A 15,595-nucleotide genomic window follows, 5' to 3' on the forward strand; every position below is an offset into this window, starting at 1 on the left:
AGGACACACACCAAACAGAACAGTTAAGGGAGTCACATCTCTTCCTGTTACCTTAGATAAAGTGCAAAAAATCTCAGACCAAAATTGAACCAGAGCTCCAAAACATATGTGGTTAATATTTAACTTTAACTGTTATTTCTGATCAGCATGCTCCTCCGTCGGTTCGGGGGAACCGATCCCAGCATCCTGCCACTTCTAATCTCAGGTCGGATTGTTATTTTTTTTAATTCCTTGAACTGCCGTTGTTCTGCAGATCATCTAATTAGCCGGCGCGGGGTCTCACTGTCGTCTCCGAGGACACTAATAGGACGGCTGACGGACACGTGCAGCGTCCCGCCCTGCTCTCCAGGACGCCTCCGCCTACTGCTGCTGAATAATGTGACTGATGTGGCATTTCAGCGCCAAACTAATGTGACAGTAACAAGGCCGCCTTAATTTGCAAGGAAGGGATTCACATCAGGTTGTTTTTCTTTTTCCACAAAGTGGAAATCTGACGTTCTCTCAAACAGAAACACAAACTTTTGTTGTCGGTCTCAGATGCCGTTGGGCTCTCCGACGTATGTTTTGATCATTGCTCAGTGACATCTGGTCGGTTTTTATTGTTTTTTAGAAAAATAAGCGATCATTATGCCGGATTAGCATCACAACAGCGGGTGGGAAGACACCGGCGTCGTGCTGCAACCGCTTTCCAAACGATGAATTCTGAAATGACTCGCTGAGAAAACATCTGTTTCCCTGATTTCCACGGATGCTTTCAAGGGTTCAAACGTTTCAAAGTTGCATAGATGAGTTCAATTAGCGTGTAAAAGTTGGATTTTTCTGCTTTCAAGGTTGGGTGGCTGATTCTAGGCGACACCCACATCGCCCTGGAGAGAAGGCTCTCGTGTTTTTTTCACGTTTTGTATCAACAGATGCAACATCTTCAGAAATCCCAAACCATTTCTTTGAAGGTCGACATGGAGACATCAGATAAACCTGGAGGATTTTCAAAATAAAACCCCTCCAGCTGGGTTTATACTCCTGCTTCGACTGACATTATATTAATCTGTGAATTCTGAGGGTTTTACGGGAGATTTGAACCACGTTCAAGGAGAGTTTCGGTTCAGAAGTTGAAAGTTGATTTGACAGCAATTGTCCTTATTAAATGTATAATTCCAGACAGATGCACATTTATAAATGTATATCTCACATAATCTCTGAACCGTCAGGTGAACTCCTAATCTCATGGATCCAGCCGAACCGGCGGCGCTCAGAGACTGAGAGAAACTACTAAAGAACCCAGAACACGGCGCTTACGGCCCTGGGGGGGGAGCAGGGATCAGAGTTGGTGAGATTTAGAAAACAAACATTTAAAAAGAACCGCCTCCTTCCTTCAGACCCCCCTCTGGAGACACCACTACTACTTCTGGGTCAGGACTCCTGCCGGCTGGAAAACATCCATCGTTTCCTTTTTTCATGTTTCTCTTCTGCTTTAATCAGAATCAGAATCATGTTTATTTTGCGGTCAGGTCAAACCAGAAAGGGAATTTGACTCTGTTATTTTCGCTCACTGTAACAGTAAATAGACAAATGGCAGCTCTTATGGTGGATTCACACTGAAAGTCTGTCGACGCCTGCAGTGGGCGGGGCTTTCAAGCTGCGCTGCAGAACTGGAGTGAACAAAGTGCATATAGTCTACATATATCTATATATAGCGTGCACATCTTCAGTTTCCTATTTCACCATGGATCATACTTTGGGAAGCATTCTTTATATTTTAGCGTTATTTCTGCGTAGATAAGAGTGAGTTTGATGCTCCTTAACAAGCTGCAGTCTGTCTGCAGTGAAAACTGACACACCGGGTTGGAGCGAATTTGGTCATATTGTTTAAACTGTGTTTTGTGATTAATAAGCACGGGTTTTAATTATTTGGCATTGGATCGATCTAGCAAAAAAAATCGTTGGGACCATCCAGCTCCTCAACCATCAGTTAGCAGTTCAGGTAAAAATGGCAGTCAAATCAGCAAAAATGTCAGTTTTCTGGATGAAATATATTAATTCCTGATAAAATAAGTGTGTTAGTGCACAGCTCTGCTCATGTATGCATGTGAATGAGTGTACGTTTGTGTGTATATGAAAGTGCAATCTGCATTGAGGCTTCTCACTTTGGGAATCCCGGTCTGTGATTGGACGCTGCCTCAGCGTCGCCGCTGCTCATTTGCATAAAGTTGAGATTTTTCAACTTCAAATTGACGCTCTGGACGCCTCCATCGCCTCTGGCAGCGAGCTTTCATAGAAAATGAATGGCAGCCGAACGCCTATGACGCCTGTGACGCTTTCGGTGTGAATCCAGGGTTATTAACAGATATTCAATTAAAAAAAAATGTGTATACGTCTCACTCATCTCATCTAAAAACGGCATGATAACCGCTAAGCTAATCGATCCAAAGCCTCTCAGAACGCCACCGTAAAAGGCTCCAAGTGACAGGTTAAGTGGACGGGTAACGGGGACCCGAGCTAAGAGGCAAAAACCCGAATATCCACCCAACGAACAGATATCCACAAACTGGATCTGTGTGTTTGGGTCCAGCAGCAACGCAGCCCCACACCATAATAAACCCTCCACCGTGTTTTCACTGCAAGACAAAATTATATAACATTATTCCAGATAGATTTCTTGTTTTAAAAATCTGGCCCTTTTTTTCTTTCCTGTCTTCCTCCATCGCTCACCAGCAACTTTCACAGACTCTCAAAGCGCCGCGTCCTTGGAAGTGTCTTCACAGTTTTCCGGCTGTGAAACTTCCTGATAAATGCACAATCTGTCAAAGCGTTTCAAGACTGCCTCATGGCCTTTTTTTTTTTTTAAATAGTCCATCTGATGCTCCCAGACAGCCCTCTTTGTCTCCGCTATTGTGAAGAGTGTAATCAGTCTCTCTTCATGCAACGATATCACCATTACGGAGTCGTTGGGGCCAAATGAACACTTAAAATGAAGCAGAGGAGCTCATTTATTTTATTTTGAAGGATTATTTCAAGGTGATTTTTTTTCTGCATTTTTGTAACGATATAAAAGCCTCTTCTTTGATGTATTGAAAGTTTTGAACGTACAGTTCAGGGCTGCATATAATCATGAATATTTAAGACTTTTATTTTGCACTTTTGTTCACTTTAAAGGAAAGACATGAGCCATTTTCCCACGCGTTCCCTCGTATTCCTGGTCGTCGGAGTCCATGGACTGGTGATTAGCGGCACGATTCCCGAGCGCTTCTCTGGTTTTTTGCTTTGGTTCCCTTTTCTGAACTTTTTTGTTGTTGTTGTCGTCGTTCTTGATGTCGTAGCCAGTGTAGGTATCCCCCCGATTGATGGGAAATAATTGGGCGAGAGGCGCATTTTAATGAATGTGAGCGGACTCAGCCGGATCAGAGTCAGCTTCCTCGCAGGCTGCCAAGCGCACATATGAAAGGAGGTTGGTACAGTATGTGATGGCTGGAAAGAGAGGCTTTGAGAGCTTAAAGAAAGAGAAAAAAAACAAGAGCTGAAACCGTGAATCACAGCGCGTTTTGAGTGATTCATTTTCACAGTTTTGGTCTTAAAACACTAGAGGAATACGTCGCTTTGAAGGACCTGCGTAAGCCATGATGGGAAACCCGTTTAATTAGTAGGTTCAGAATTAGGGCACGATCCCCGTACCAGCACTGTACCAGCAGATCACATCCACTACGGCTCGGCCGCGGCTACAAAAGGCAATTATGTCATCTTCCACTTAATGATGGGATGATAGAAGAGATCGATCGAAGGCTGCAGAGTGGAGCCCTTGATAAGGCAACTGCCAGATACTGTTGAATACATCAAACACACCACAGCTGAAAGCTGCAATCCATACCCGGCATCAATATTTCTACTTTGGTCCCAGCTCGGAGGAAGAGCAAATCTCACTCAAAACAAATGTACTGGAAGTGTGAGCAAGTGTACGCTGAAATCTAATAACTCTACTGTCCATCTTTTAGCTGTCAAAGCAGGAGGAAATATAGCGCTTCTATTTTTTTTTTCCTTTATAAAGTGCAGACTGGTGGGTTACTGGAGCCTCGCTCTTGAAATGAGAGTCTGACGCACATGCATCTTTAATAACAGAAGTAATAATAAAAGGAGGCAAAATCCAACCTGAACATCTCAGAATCCATCCATCCATTTTTCTACAGCAGCTCAGAAAATGAGGAGGATCACAGGGATCAGCCGGAGCCCGTCCCAGTGCACTAGACTAAAGGCAGGACAAGTCCACTGCAGTACGTCGTGATATGATATCTATAAAGAGACTTCACAGATATCACTTACATCTGAGGAATGCAAGGGAGTCCTTCATTTCTGAAATCATCAACAAAAACATAGATAACAGCAGTGTTTGCTGCTGTGGACTTTAACAACCCTTCCTGTGTCAGCAGCTTCTGAACTCCTCTACAAGAGCCTGCAATGAATTTACCAACTTTACTGAGCAAATCCAGAAGATTAGAAGAGCGGTGAGCGCATCGATACCAAGTCCAGGAACAGTGTTGTCTCCAATCAAAACCAATTCGGACAAAATGACACAATTTTACGCAATCAGCTACAAAATCCTGGAGGATATTATGGATCAGCTAAACTCATCCTCATCTTGTTGTGTCGATATTTTACCTACAACTTTTCTTAAAGAAAACTTAACTAATCCCTTTTTTCAGGTGTTTTATCAGTCGTCAGTACAGCATTTGACACCGTTGGTATATTACTAAAGCGATTGGAGAATTGGGTCGGACTTTCTGGCATGTTACTTGACTGGTTTGAGTCTTACTACTTCGTGTCAGTATGTAACTTTAAATTGGAATCACCAAATATGAATTGAGGAGTTCCCCAAGGTTCTGTCCTAGGACCCCTCCTATTTAACATTTACATGCTTCTGCTAGCTCAGATAATAATAAACAACAATATAAGTTACCATAACTACGCAGATTCCTGACAAAATGACAACATTTTACGCAATCAACTACAAAATCCTGGAGGATATTATGGATCAGCTGAACTCATCCTGATCCTGTTGTGCCAATATTTTACCCACAAGCTTTTCTTAAAGAAAACTTAACTCATCACTGCATCTGATCTGATTAAAATCGTAAATTCAGCGCAACTTCAGACACCGTTGGCCAGGGTATATTGCTAGAGTGATTGGAGAATTGGGTCGGACTTTTTGGCATGGTACTTGACTGTTTTGAGTCTTACTACTTTGTGTCGGTGGGTAACTTTAAATTGGAATCACCAAATATGACATGAGGAGTTCCCCAAGGTTCTGCCCTAGGACACCTCCTATTTAACATCTACATGCTTCTGTTAGATCAAATAACAATAAACAACAAGATAAATTACCAAAACTATGCAGATGACACACAACTTTACATTACAATGTCACCAGGAGACGATGAGCCCATACAAGGGTTGATTAAATACATAGAACAAATCCATGATTGGATGTTACACCATTGTCTTCAGTTGAACAAAACTGAAGTAGTTGTTGGACCAAAAGAAGAGCGTTTACACTCCAACTTCCTTCTATTACAGCTACAAACCAACTAATAAGGCCTGAAATCTGGGTGTAGTCATGGACTCAGACCTGAACCTTCAGACACATTAACAATTACAAAGTCGGCTTTCTATCACCTGAAGAACATCTCCAGGATCAAAGGACTGATGTCTCCGCAGGTCCTGGAAAAATCATCCATGCAGGTATCTTCAGTCTAATCAATTACTGCAGCAGTGTCTTTACAGGTCTGCATAAAATGTCCGACAGCCATCAGAACCAAACATGGAGACACAACATTCAGCTTCTATGCTCCACGGATCTGGAACAAACTCCCTGAAACCTGCAGGTACTCTGAAACCCTCAGTTCTTTTAAATCCAGGTAAAAAAGCTCATTGGTTTACAGCTGCCTTGGACTGAACTACTTAAACCTGTCTGAATTTGTTAATTTAATTACTTCACTATAACTCTTGTTTAAGTTTAACTTTTCTTTATTATGCCTCTGCACTGTTACTCTTCCAGGTTTTTATTATGTAAAAAGCATCTTGAATTGCCATGCTGCTGAAACGTGCTTTGAAAATAAACTTAAGTCTAGACAAGATACACGCTCACACTCACTGCTACGGGCAATTTAGAAACATCACTCAACTTAACGTCCATGTTTTTGGGCTGTGGGAGGAAGCCGAGGTGCAAGCATGGGGGAACATGCAAACCCTGTGGTGAAGCCACAGGACTAACCAGAGTGCTGGCCGTCTCAGTGTCCTTTGATATGCATCAAGCATGTGAAAACCCTGATATTTTTGCACCTATGCATACAAGAATATCTGGACACCAACATTTCTACATCGATCTTTTCACTGGGATGCTAACAGCTGGGTTTGAGGTATAGATTTGAACAAAACCTTCTGTTATGGCACCTGAAGCTCCACATCTTCGACCTCTTATAGTCGCCATCAAACATTCTGGAAAATAGGGGGAACTGAGTAAACCTGGCAACTGGTTGAAGCCAGCGTTGATCTGATTCTGATACCAGCATGAAACACACTCGGCGATTCTGCTATTAATAAGGGTATCGGCATCGATGAGTGACAAAGTGTTAAAGCACTGTCTGAGAGCACTTCCTTTCTCTGCTCAGAAGACAGCACAGGTAATACCTTGAAACTTACTATTTTAAGACTTAGCTGGTGCATGAGTTGTTGGACTGAGCTAGCAGGAGCTAGCAGGAACTGGTATTGTATTGGTACTAAAGATCAACAGTGATGGAAAGGGAAAAATATGAGAACATCTCTAGCTGTAATCATAGACTGTGTAAAGCAATGGGTCATGTGAGCCACTGGTTTCAGACGACCAGTTTTGAAGCTTGTTTTTTCTTCATACGTAGCCATGTTGCTCGAGGAGAAACCTGCCCACCGCATGTCAATCACAGAGAGCTTTGCTCGCAGCTTCTTCAGACAAACCCCGCTGAAATATCAGCAGACCTGCTGTTTATTTCTGCTGTAACGTTGGACATTTTAAGGTTGAGAGTCAATGGAGATCGACGCGCTTTTGGACCCAGCCTCTAGTGGCCAGTCGAGGAACTGCAACGACATGAGACTCAGTTACCACGAGCTACAAGCCTGCTATGATGTGAACTAAATTCACTGTGATCAAATCTGTCTTGTTTCAGATCTAAAACAAAGGACTGATGACATCAGAAACAACATCTACTTCTGCATTAGATCCATTGTTGAAAATGTCCATTGTTACCCCGTGGGTCAAGGTGAGTTTGGGAGTGTGATCTTTTATTTATTTATTTTTCCTTGCTTAAACTTCAATTGTAAGTTTTCTCTGTGGTTTTAAGAACTACATTTATAAAACTCATTATCCTACTCGGGTATGAGAGATCTGTCCTCTCTGCTCTTTCTGTTGGAGCAGAGTTTGTTTGTCTGAAGGCCACAAGCCACGTTGGAGAGTCACTCCAAACCTGACAATGCCGAGCATTCTTGCAGACTTCTGCACGCATTTACAGTACCTGCTTTAGCTCTGATAACACTGAGAGGAGATAATGATAGATTACTCAGATTCATCGCTTTGTACTGTGATTAAAGCCCCTTTCTTGCTCACTTGATCGCGGCAGCAGCTGCACGTAGCAACAGACTTTGATAACGGTGAAAATTCATCCCAACTGTCTTCAGAAACTCACTTTTTGATCTGATTTGAGCAAACTGCCTCGCGTCACTTCTTTGTCTAAACCTTTCCGTATGTAAAATGAGGATCAGTGATTAAAAATGCAAAAAAAAACTCTATCCCAAATTAAACTTTTTTAAAGTAAAGAGTAAGGGTAATGTAAAGTAAAATCACCTCTACATATTCACATTTAAAAGAAGGATTTGTTGCATTTAATGGGGTAAACGCTATGATTCTCCGAAGGGAGCTTCGGCTTATAATATATATAATATTGTATAATATTGTATTTATGATGACTAATGCTTTATTAATACTTTTTAGGTCCCAAGCTTGATTTGTTTTCTGCTGTGGAAGACTAATTTTTACCAAAATGAGTAAAAGAGTGGAATCAGCACAACCTGGAAGCCATCGGTGAACACCCAGCCAATTTTAGTTTTATTCTAGTCTTTGGGTCGAGCTATAATTTTAGTTTTTATTAGTTTTAGTCACGTTCATTCTCCTTTTAGTCATGTCAAGTTTCAGTCGACTAAAAGTCTGAGCATTTTAGTCAGAATTGTCCAGGACCATTTTAGTCTAGTTTTAGTCAAAGATTATATTTAGCCAAACCCATTTTACAATTTAAACAAGGTTATCTTATTATTATATTATTGTTTCCTTATAGACTCAAGAATACATTCATTCCAGATACAGAAGACTGTAATTTGAGTTTACAACATATTTATTTTTCCGCATTTCTCCCCGTCTTTTTCTTTTTCTACGACAAATTTGGTTTTCACCCAGCAGCAGAAACCAGAGGGAACTACTTAAAAAATGGATATTAAGGATCTTTGTTGTAACATTTCGTCTTGCTTTGGTTAACGAAAATGAAGACACATTTTAGCGTTTTTATTTTGTAATCTACATTTTAGTCTAGTTTTTATTCGTCTACGATATTGCATTATATATTTAATTATCGTTATCGTCACATGACCATCATTTTCGTTGCGTCTCGTCTCGTTTTCCTCAGGTGATAAAGGTTCGTTGACAACGATATTAAGTCATAATTTTCGTTGACGAAAGCCACTTTAGTGTTCATCAACCCCTAAGTTCTGATGTTGCTAAGACACTTCAGAATTTGAGTTCTGCCGAGCTCCGATCCAGCGTCATGCACCGGGACCCTCGAATAGTTGATTTAGGGTCCCCATGGTTCCTCAGAGTATGAGGCCCCTAATTATACTCACATCTGTGGCTTTAAATCATCTTATTTAAAGATGAACATGAAGATCCTCCCCCTATAGTTATCATGGATGCTAAATCTAGCCATACATACCGATACTGTTGCTGAACCAGTCTGTAAATATGTTTATTTATGTTGCCAAGTTAAACATAAACTGGTGATCCTTCAGTGTTAAAGGGGAGTTTTTTTCTAACCACTTAGGTTGTTTTTCTGGAGTCAACATTGTGTTGATATTCTGCTGTAAACCCTGAAGGACCGATACGACAACAACAAAGGAACCCTGACGGTGCTGTTAAACTCACAGTTTGATGAACAGCGTTGGTTGCAGCAGTTATGACGTCCCCGGGCGCCGTATAGATCCTGCTACAGTAAAGCAACAAAGCCGACATCATGTCGTCCCTGCGTGGGATTTTAGTTCTGCTGCCAGCAGAAAAAGTGCAGAAAATGAAGCGGAGAATATTCAGGCATGTACATACTCGATGCTACTCCATATGTGGACCGGCTCTATGAATCATTTTCATCTGATTTTGTTTGATCAAATCAAATCTCTTCCTTGAAATCACGTATTGAGGCAGGATTCTTTTAAACTTATACCTCTAAATATATCACTTCTCGCATACGATTTGTCTTAGGCCTGTCTTAGGTCAATTTACAGATTCTAAATCGATTCATATGTCTAAAGATCGATTTTTTTTCATCATTACATTACAACTTTTGGGATCTTTTTGTTTATGCTCAAAAAAGGAATGTTTTGTTGGACACAAGAATAAATAGTGCCGTGTTTTTGCCTTTAAATATCTTTAAAGGTATGAAAACATTAAAGTTTTCAGTTATAATTGCATAAATTGTCTATATTTCATTATTTTATATACTGTTTTGGGGTTACATGGAAAAAAATTAAACGGAATGTGTTAAAAAATAAAACACATTTCATCTGTTTGCTGCCCTGGATCTGTTTGGTAATTCTGACACACACGATGTTTCTGAAAGCAGTTCTATCAGCATTCTGGGAGGTGATTGGTCCTTACAGCATCATTAGCTGCCAATACTTGCTGTTGAATCTCAATAAAATACTAGTATTAATATGTTGCATAACTACACAGTCATATAATTCAGGCAACAGTTTTAAAAAACAGTTTTAATAACACTAACCCAAATCAATATCGGAATCAAATCAAATCTTGATAATCGATTCTGAATCTTAAGAATCGGAATCGAATCGATTCCTGACATTTGAACTGATCCCCAGCCCTGATTCTGAAGACATTCACATGCCCAAGATCCCACTTTTGTATGTTTTTACCGTCTCAAACCGGCTTTTTATACCAAACCCATCACAGACTTTGTTCAATAAAAATTCCAGACAAGTTATTCATGATGGCTAAACTTCCCAGCGCTTCTTCCCTGTATCGTGTGAGGAAGTGCTTGATGGATTACACGCTGAAACAACAGAGCCGGCGACCGCGCCGAGCAGCTCCTCAAACACGGCGAGGCTCGTTCAGGCGTGTTTGCTGTAGTAATAGAACACACTTGCGGTTAACACCAGTAACTGATGTGAAGGTAAACAGACGCTGGGATCTGGAGGATCACAAGTTTCCCATCCTAACCGTGTTTGCCGCTCAGGTCCGGGCCTCCTTTCAGGAGAGTGTTTACACAGTCTGCACAGCAAACGCCTCGCGTTGGCGGAGCGTGCGGCAGCAATCCTCCGTCTTGTGTACACAAGACGCGTTCAGGCGCAGTATCGAACACAACAAGAGTGAAACCTGAGTTGACATGCAGCCTGCGCTGCGTCAGAAGCTCCTGACTCACATCCCTTGTGTTGACAAGCTCACACTGGAAATGAAAAAGCACATTAAATGATTCTTTTCTGCAAAATACATAGTAGTTTTACATGTTTCCCTTTTTTTTCTGGTCCTGCCGGTGTCTGCAGGGTTCCCTCTGAGGAGGCCCGAGGCCCTTATACGCCTCCATCAATTAGAGAGTGAGGACAGCCTGTCAGGCGAGACCCAGGGCAAAACAAAGCAGCCCCTGTTACTCGCTGATGTCATCGCTGTAGTCAGCATCTTCATCCAGACAGGCCGTCCTCAGTCTGTCTTCAGACTATAATTCTGCACATTTACTGAGTAAATCAACCCGATTCGGGTTGAAATGAAGAACATGTGATCCGACAAAACAACACGGTTGGAACATTCCCAGGAAATCTTCAGGAAACCCCCCCACAAAACATCCGTGGGAAGTTCAGCTGAAAATGGCTTGAAAATATTACAAATTGGACTCAAATGTTGTTTGCGGTTTCGATCTGTGTGATGGAATTTGAATTCGGCTTCTAAGAGTCACAAGGGCGGGGTCGCACAGATGCAGGCAGACACTGGAGTTGGGAAATTCTCCCTGAAATCTGACTTATAAGTAGGAATAATGCATCTTGCATGATACTAGAAAACTGGAAAGCATGAAGCAGAACACACGCATCACTTTACTGCTACAGATCAAGTAAATTTGTCAAAATATTGTCAGAAAAACTGTCCAGACTCATTTAAGTCACTTTTACGGGTGAGTTGGCATGGTGCTCGCAAGCTCGTTCTGTTTCTACTTCCTGTTGTCGGTGGACGACTCATTTATTAGTCTGTGGATTATTTTCACCAACTACCTGTGCACTCGTGTAGGGGGTTGCGGAGACCTCCCAACATCGGTTATTTGTGAAGTGGCTTTGTAGTACCAAGAAACAACCAATCGCCTTTCTTCCCTGTTCCTACAGAAGAAAGTCCCGCCCCCATGTACAATCTGATTGGCTAACACTAGAGGGTGTGGCCTGGATTTCAATGGCCTGGTCGTTGTAAAAACAGACCATCGTGTTCGGCTCGGGGTCGGTCTAGCAGCGTCGGAGGGCAAAGCTTCACTGAACGGGTCAGAACTAACATTGTTTTTGTACCTGAGTATTTTTAAGCTTGACCAAGCAGCAGGGAAATGTTTGTGCTTGAAACAGGAAGTCGTGTTGCAAATGTTTGCTGGCAGCTCAGCGACCGCCTGACAAACCGCAAGCATGAGGTCGAGTGACCGAGGAAGTCCCAGCACAGCTCTACCAGTGCTCCTATTAGCTCCTATTAGCTCCTATTAGCTCCTATTAGCCCTGGCAGCGTTCATTTTGGACGAATGAATGTAAAGTTACAGTAATTGACCCTTTGTCAAGCTCCGCCCCCGTTGCTAGGTGAGACAGTCATCTCTCCCGTCCACTTCCATTGTAAAAACAGGGTTTTACATCACAATTTCTAATTATTGTACCAAAGAAAATCAACAGCAACTAGATGGAACGGTGGAAGGTCGTCCACATAGCTTTATCCAAAGCAGACATTTTTCGCAATTTACCGTTGGTTTTGGGATGAAATGTATTCCTGTGATTCTCTCTGGGTAGCAGGTGTCACTTTTACAAGCACTTAAACATTTTAAAATAGATAAATAAACCCTTTCGCAGTTGTAGCTATGGGTTGTAGCTACTGCCGAGTCGACGTTATTTTGGAAGTACGGTTCGGATTTCTGGCAGTTTGGGGATAAAATATACGCCTATTCCACTAGATTATTTAAAAAAAAGTAAACCAATGATTTAAATTTTGATACAAGGCTAGTAAAAACTACGCTTTTTCCTTTGATGTGAATGAGAGAGACGGCTTTTTAGTCCAACCGGATAGACCCGATGTAGCGACGGAGATGGATTTTTCTGATTGGTCAGTCAGGGACCAATCAGAAGACTGAAAATTGGTCAATTAGGATCATCTGTTAACATTAGCCAAGTCAGCCAAGTTAAAACAACTAACTGTGATTGACATAAAGTGGGCGTGTCCCAGCTGTTTTACCGGGCGGGTTCATTTTACTCCCATCTGGGCAGTACAAGGAAAACAAGACCTAGAAGCCTCGACAGAAAAGCTAAGAGTGACATCACGACTGGTTCGTCCTGTAAAGGAACCTGCAGGTTTCTAAACCACCACTTCATTTCCCGCCGTTTTAGGGTTGCCACCTTTCAGAAATAGAAATAAGGGACGCCCTGATTTCAGCAGCGCAGGAGCCAAAAAAAAAGCCCCAAAACTTCTAAACTGAATAAAAATGTGTTTATTTTATATGAAAAAACAAAATGCTTTGATTTAAAGTTTAAAGTGCTTTAATAGCATTGAACTTGCATGACTGTATAGACGGACAACCGTACTAGCAACTGAAATATCCTCCTATGCTATGTATGTCCACATCAGCCCAGATGTATAATATAGCCTACAGGTGAAGAATATGGTGTAAAAGTTAATTTATTTCAATAATTCAACTAGAATATGGTGTAAAAGTTAATTTATTTCAATAATTCAACTAGAATATGGTGTAAAAGTTAATTTATTTCAATAATTCAACTAGAATATGGTGTAAAAGTTAATTTATTTCAATAATTCAACTAGAATATGGTGTAAAAGTTAATTTATTTCAATAATTCAACTAGAATATGGTGTAAAAGTTAATTTATTTCAATAATTCAACTAGAATATGGTGTAAAAGTTAACTTATTTCAATAATTCAACTAGAATATGGTGTAAAAGTTAATGAAAATACGGTACAAATCGTGTCCCGTATTAGTTCAATACGGGACGCAACATTTTTTTCTCAAATAAAGGACAATCCGTATTTTACGGGACGGGTGGCAACCCTACGCCGTTTCTACATGCAGAGTTTCCGACTGGATGTCTGACCTTCCTCAGGACGATGACGCCCTCCTGGTTGCTCCGGTTGGTGCTGATGTCGAACACCCCGGGGCCGTCGCTGCCCACGATCCTGTAGTCCATCTCGGCGTTCTCGCCCACGTCCTTGTCCAGCGCCCGGATGACTCCCACCACGGAGCCCGGCTCGTTGGACTCGGGCACCCGGAACTCGTACACGGCTGCGGACACAGAAGCACAGCTCTGGGATCTGGACGCTAAAGGACGGGTGGCTGAGTCACGGCAGCGCCGTCAAACATGCTCAGGCTCCTGTCAGAGCCGGTACGCGTCAACGGAGCCGCGGCGGCTTCTTTCCTTCCATCAAAGAACAAACTAATTCACTGAAGTGAAAAATCACTGCTGTTTTACTTATTTTTTCTTTTTCTATACTAATTTTTATGTACTATTCCATCAACCTGCCCAGGGACTACAGGTGGAAAATAGCAAGCTGCTACAACCTGGCACAATGCATATTCTCTTGAACAAGATTAATGTCTTATTGTGCACCGTCCCTGTTTTGAAATAAATAAATAAATTACAATTCTTTCAAAATCTCCTATTTTTTTTTTTTTATTTTAACAGGTAACAATAAAAATGCGCAAAACAAAAACGCATAGTACAGGACAAGAGGGGACACTAGAAAACAAACAAACGAAACAGTACAAAACAACAAAGTAAATGTTTTTGCTCAGATTTCTTCTACTTCTTCTACTAAAAAAATCAAAAATCGTTTTTTTTTTGTTTATTTAGTTTTTTGTTTCCTTTTCCCCTTTAATTTTCTTTTTAATTTTGTATGTTTCATATTCTCACATTTTCCTCTTTTCCTTTTATTATAAGTTCTCAATTCCCCCCCTCCCCTTCTGTCCCTTACTTTACTTTACATCTTCTAATCTAATAATGGATAAAAAAATGAAAGAATAAAGCAGGAAATAACCGGAGAAATGATTGTGACCTTGTTGGTGTAAAGAGGAGCAGTGAAAGGAGGTGAGTCAGAGGAGAGCAGGTCACGAAGGGACTGACTCACAGCCAATCAGAGCGCGGCGACGCCACAGGAGGCCGAGCAGGGAGCGAGTGTGAAAGCGAGTGCATTTGTACATCAGCTGTGAAGCACGTTTCACTCCCAAAATCACAGATTTGACACGAAGGATTCCTGTCACCGACGGCGACACAGAGGCACCGCAACATCTGGGCTACTCAGCGTAAATTAACAACCTTTATTTCTTTTTTCTTTCCTTCTTTCTTTATTTTGTGAGATGATTTTTTGAGGGGAGGTGGGGGTGAAATGATGGTTCGACGCGGCTGCTTAAATAAACGCCCGCCGCTGCCGTCCGGGGGTGATGTATGCGTGGCCCGCCGAGACAAACGGCGCTGACACGCTAATAAAACACGCTGACAGGGTTTTGGCATGGCCTGAGTCGGCAGGTCGGCGTTAGCCTCGCGCCAGCATCTCCTCGCCCGCCGGACCAAGGCTCTCCCGGACCAACAGGTACTTAGCATCGCGGGGGAAGGATGAGGCGTCACTCCGGCAGACAACAATGATATCGCTTTCTGACACCCTGCTTCCTCTGGGTGTCCCATTACCCCCCCCGCCTCCATCACAGGCTGCTCCTCTGTCCTCACTCTTCCTCTTCCTTTCATTATCCCTGTCGTATCCATCTCCCCTCCCTCCTCTCACTGTTCATTCTCCTGATGGAGGGACGGAGATGACAGCATCTGCCACCACAATAACCCCCCCCTCTAAACCCCCCCCCCAACGCTTCTCAAGCTGGCAGCGCTGATAAATTAAAGGTAGCTGCATCTTTGCTTTGCATCCGTCACTCCGTCCGGGCCGCCGTCCGAGAGTGAAAGAGAGCAGGCTTGGAGCGGGAAAAAAAGAGAGATTGATGACCGGCGAAGGGAACGCAACCCAAGGACAGTTGGGGCACTAAATCCAGAACCGCCGTTTTTTTTTTATGGAGTAGAAAG

The 15,595-nt window shown here is 42.2% G+C and overlaps 1 protein-coding gene across 1 annotated transcript in view; it reads right to left on the minus strand.

Annotated features, from left to right (window-relative positions):
* The window catches only part of LOC133423524 (cadherin-6-like), a 99,727-nt gene that overhangs the window by 21,114 nt on the left and 63,018 nt on the right, over positions 1-15,595 (minus strand). The window contains exon 6 of the mRNA XM_061713723.1: positions 13,625-13,812. Within this exon, the coding sequence (XP_061569707.1) occupies positions 13,625-13,812 (188 nt within the window). The remainder of the gene's footprint in view (positions 1-13,624; positions 13,813-15,595) is intronic.

Source organism: Cololabis saira, chromosome 22 (assembly GCF_033807715.1).
Source record: "Cololabis saira isolate AMF1-May2022 chromosome 22, fColSai1.1, whole genome shotgun sequence".
In the NCBI taxonomy this organism is placed as follows: Eukaryota; Metazoa; Chordata; class Actinopteri; order Beloniformes; family Belonidae; genus Cololabis; species Cololabis saira.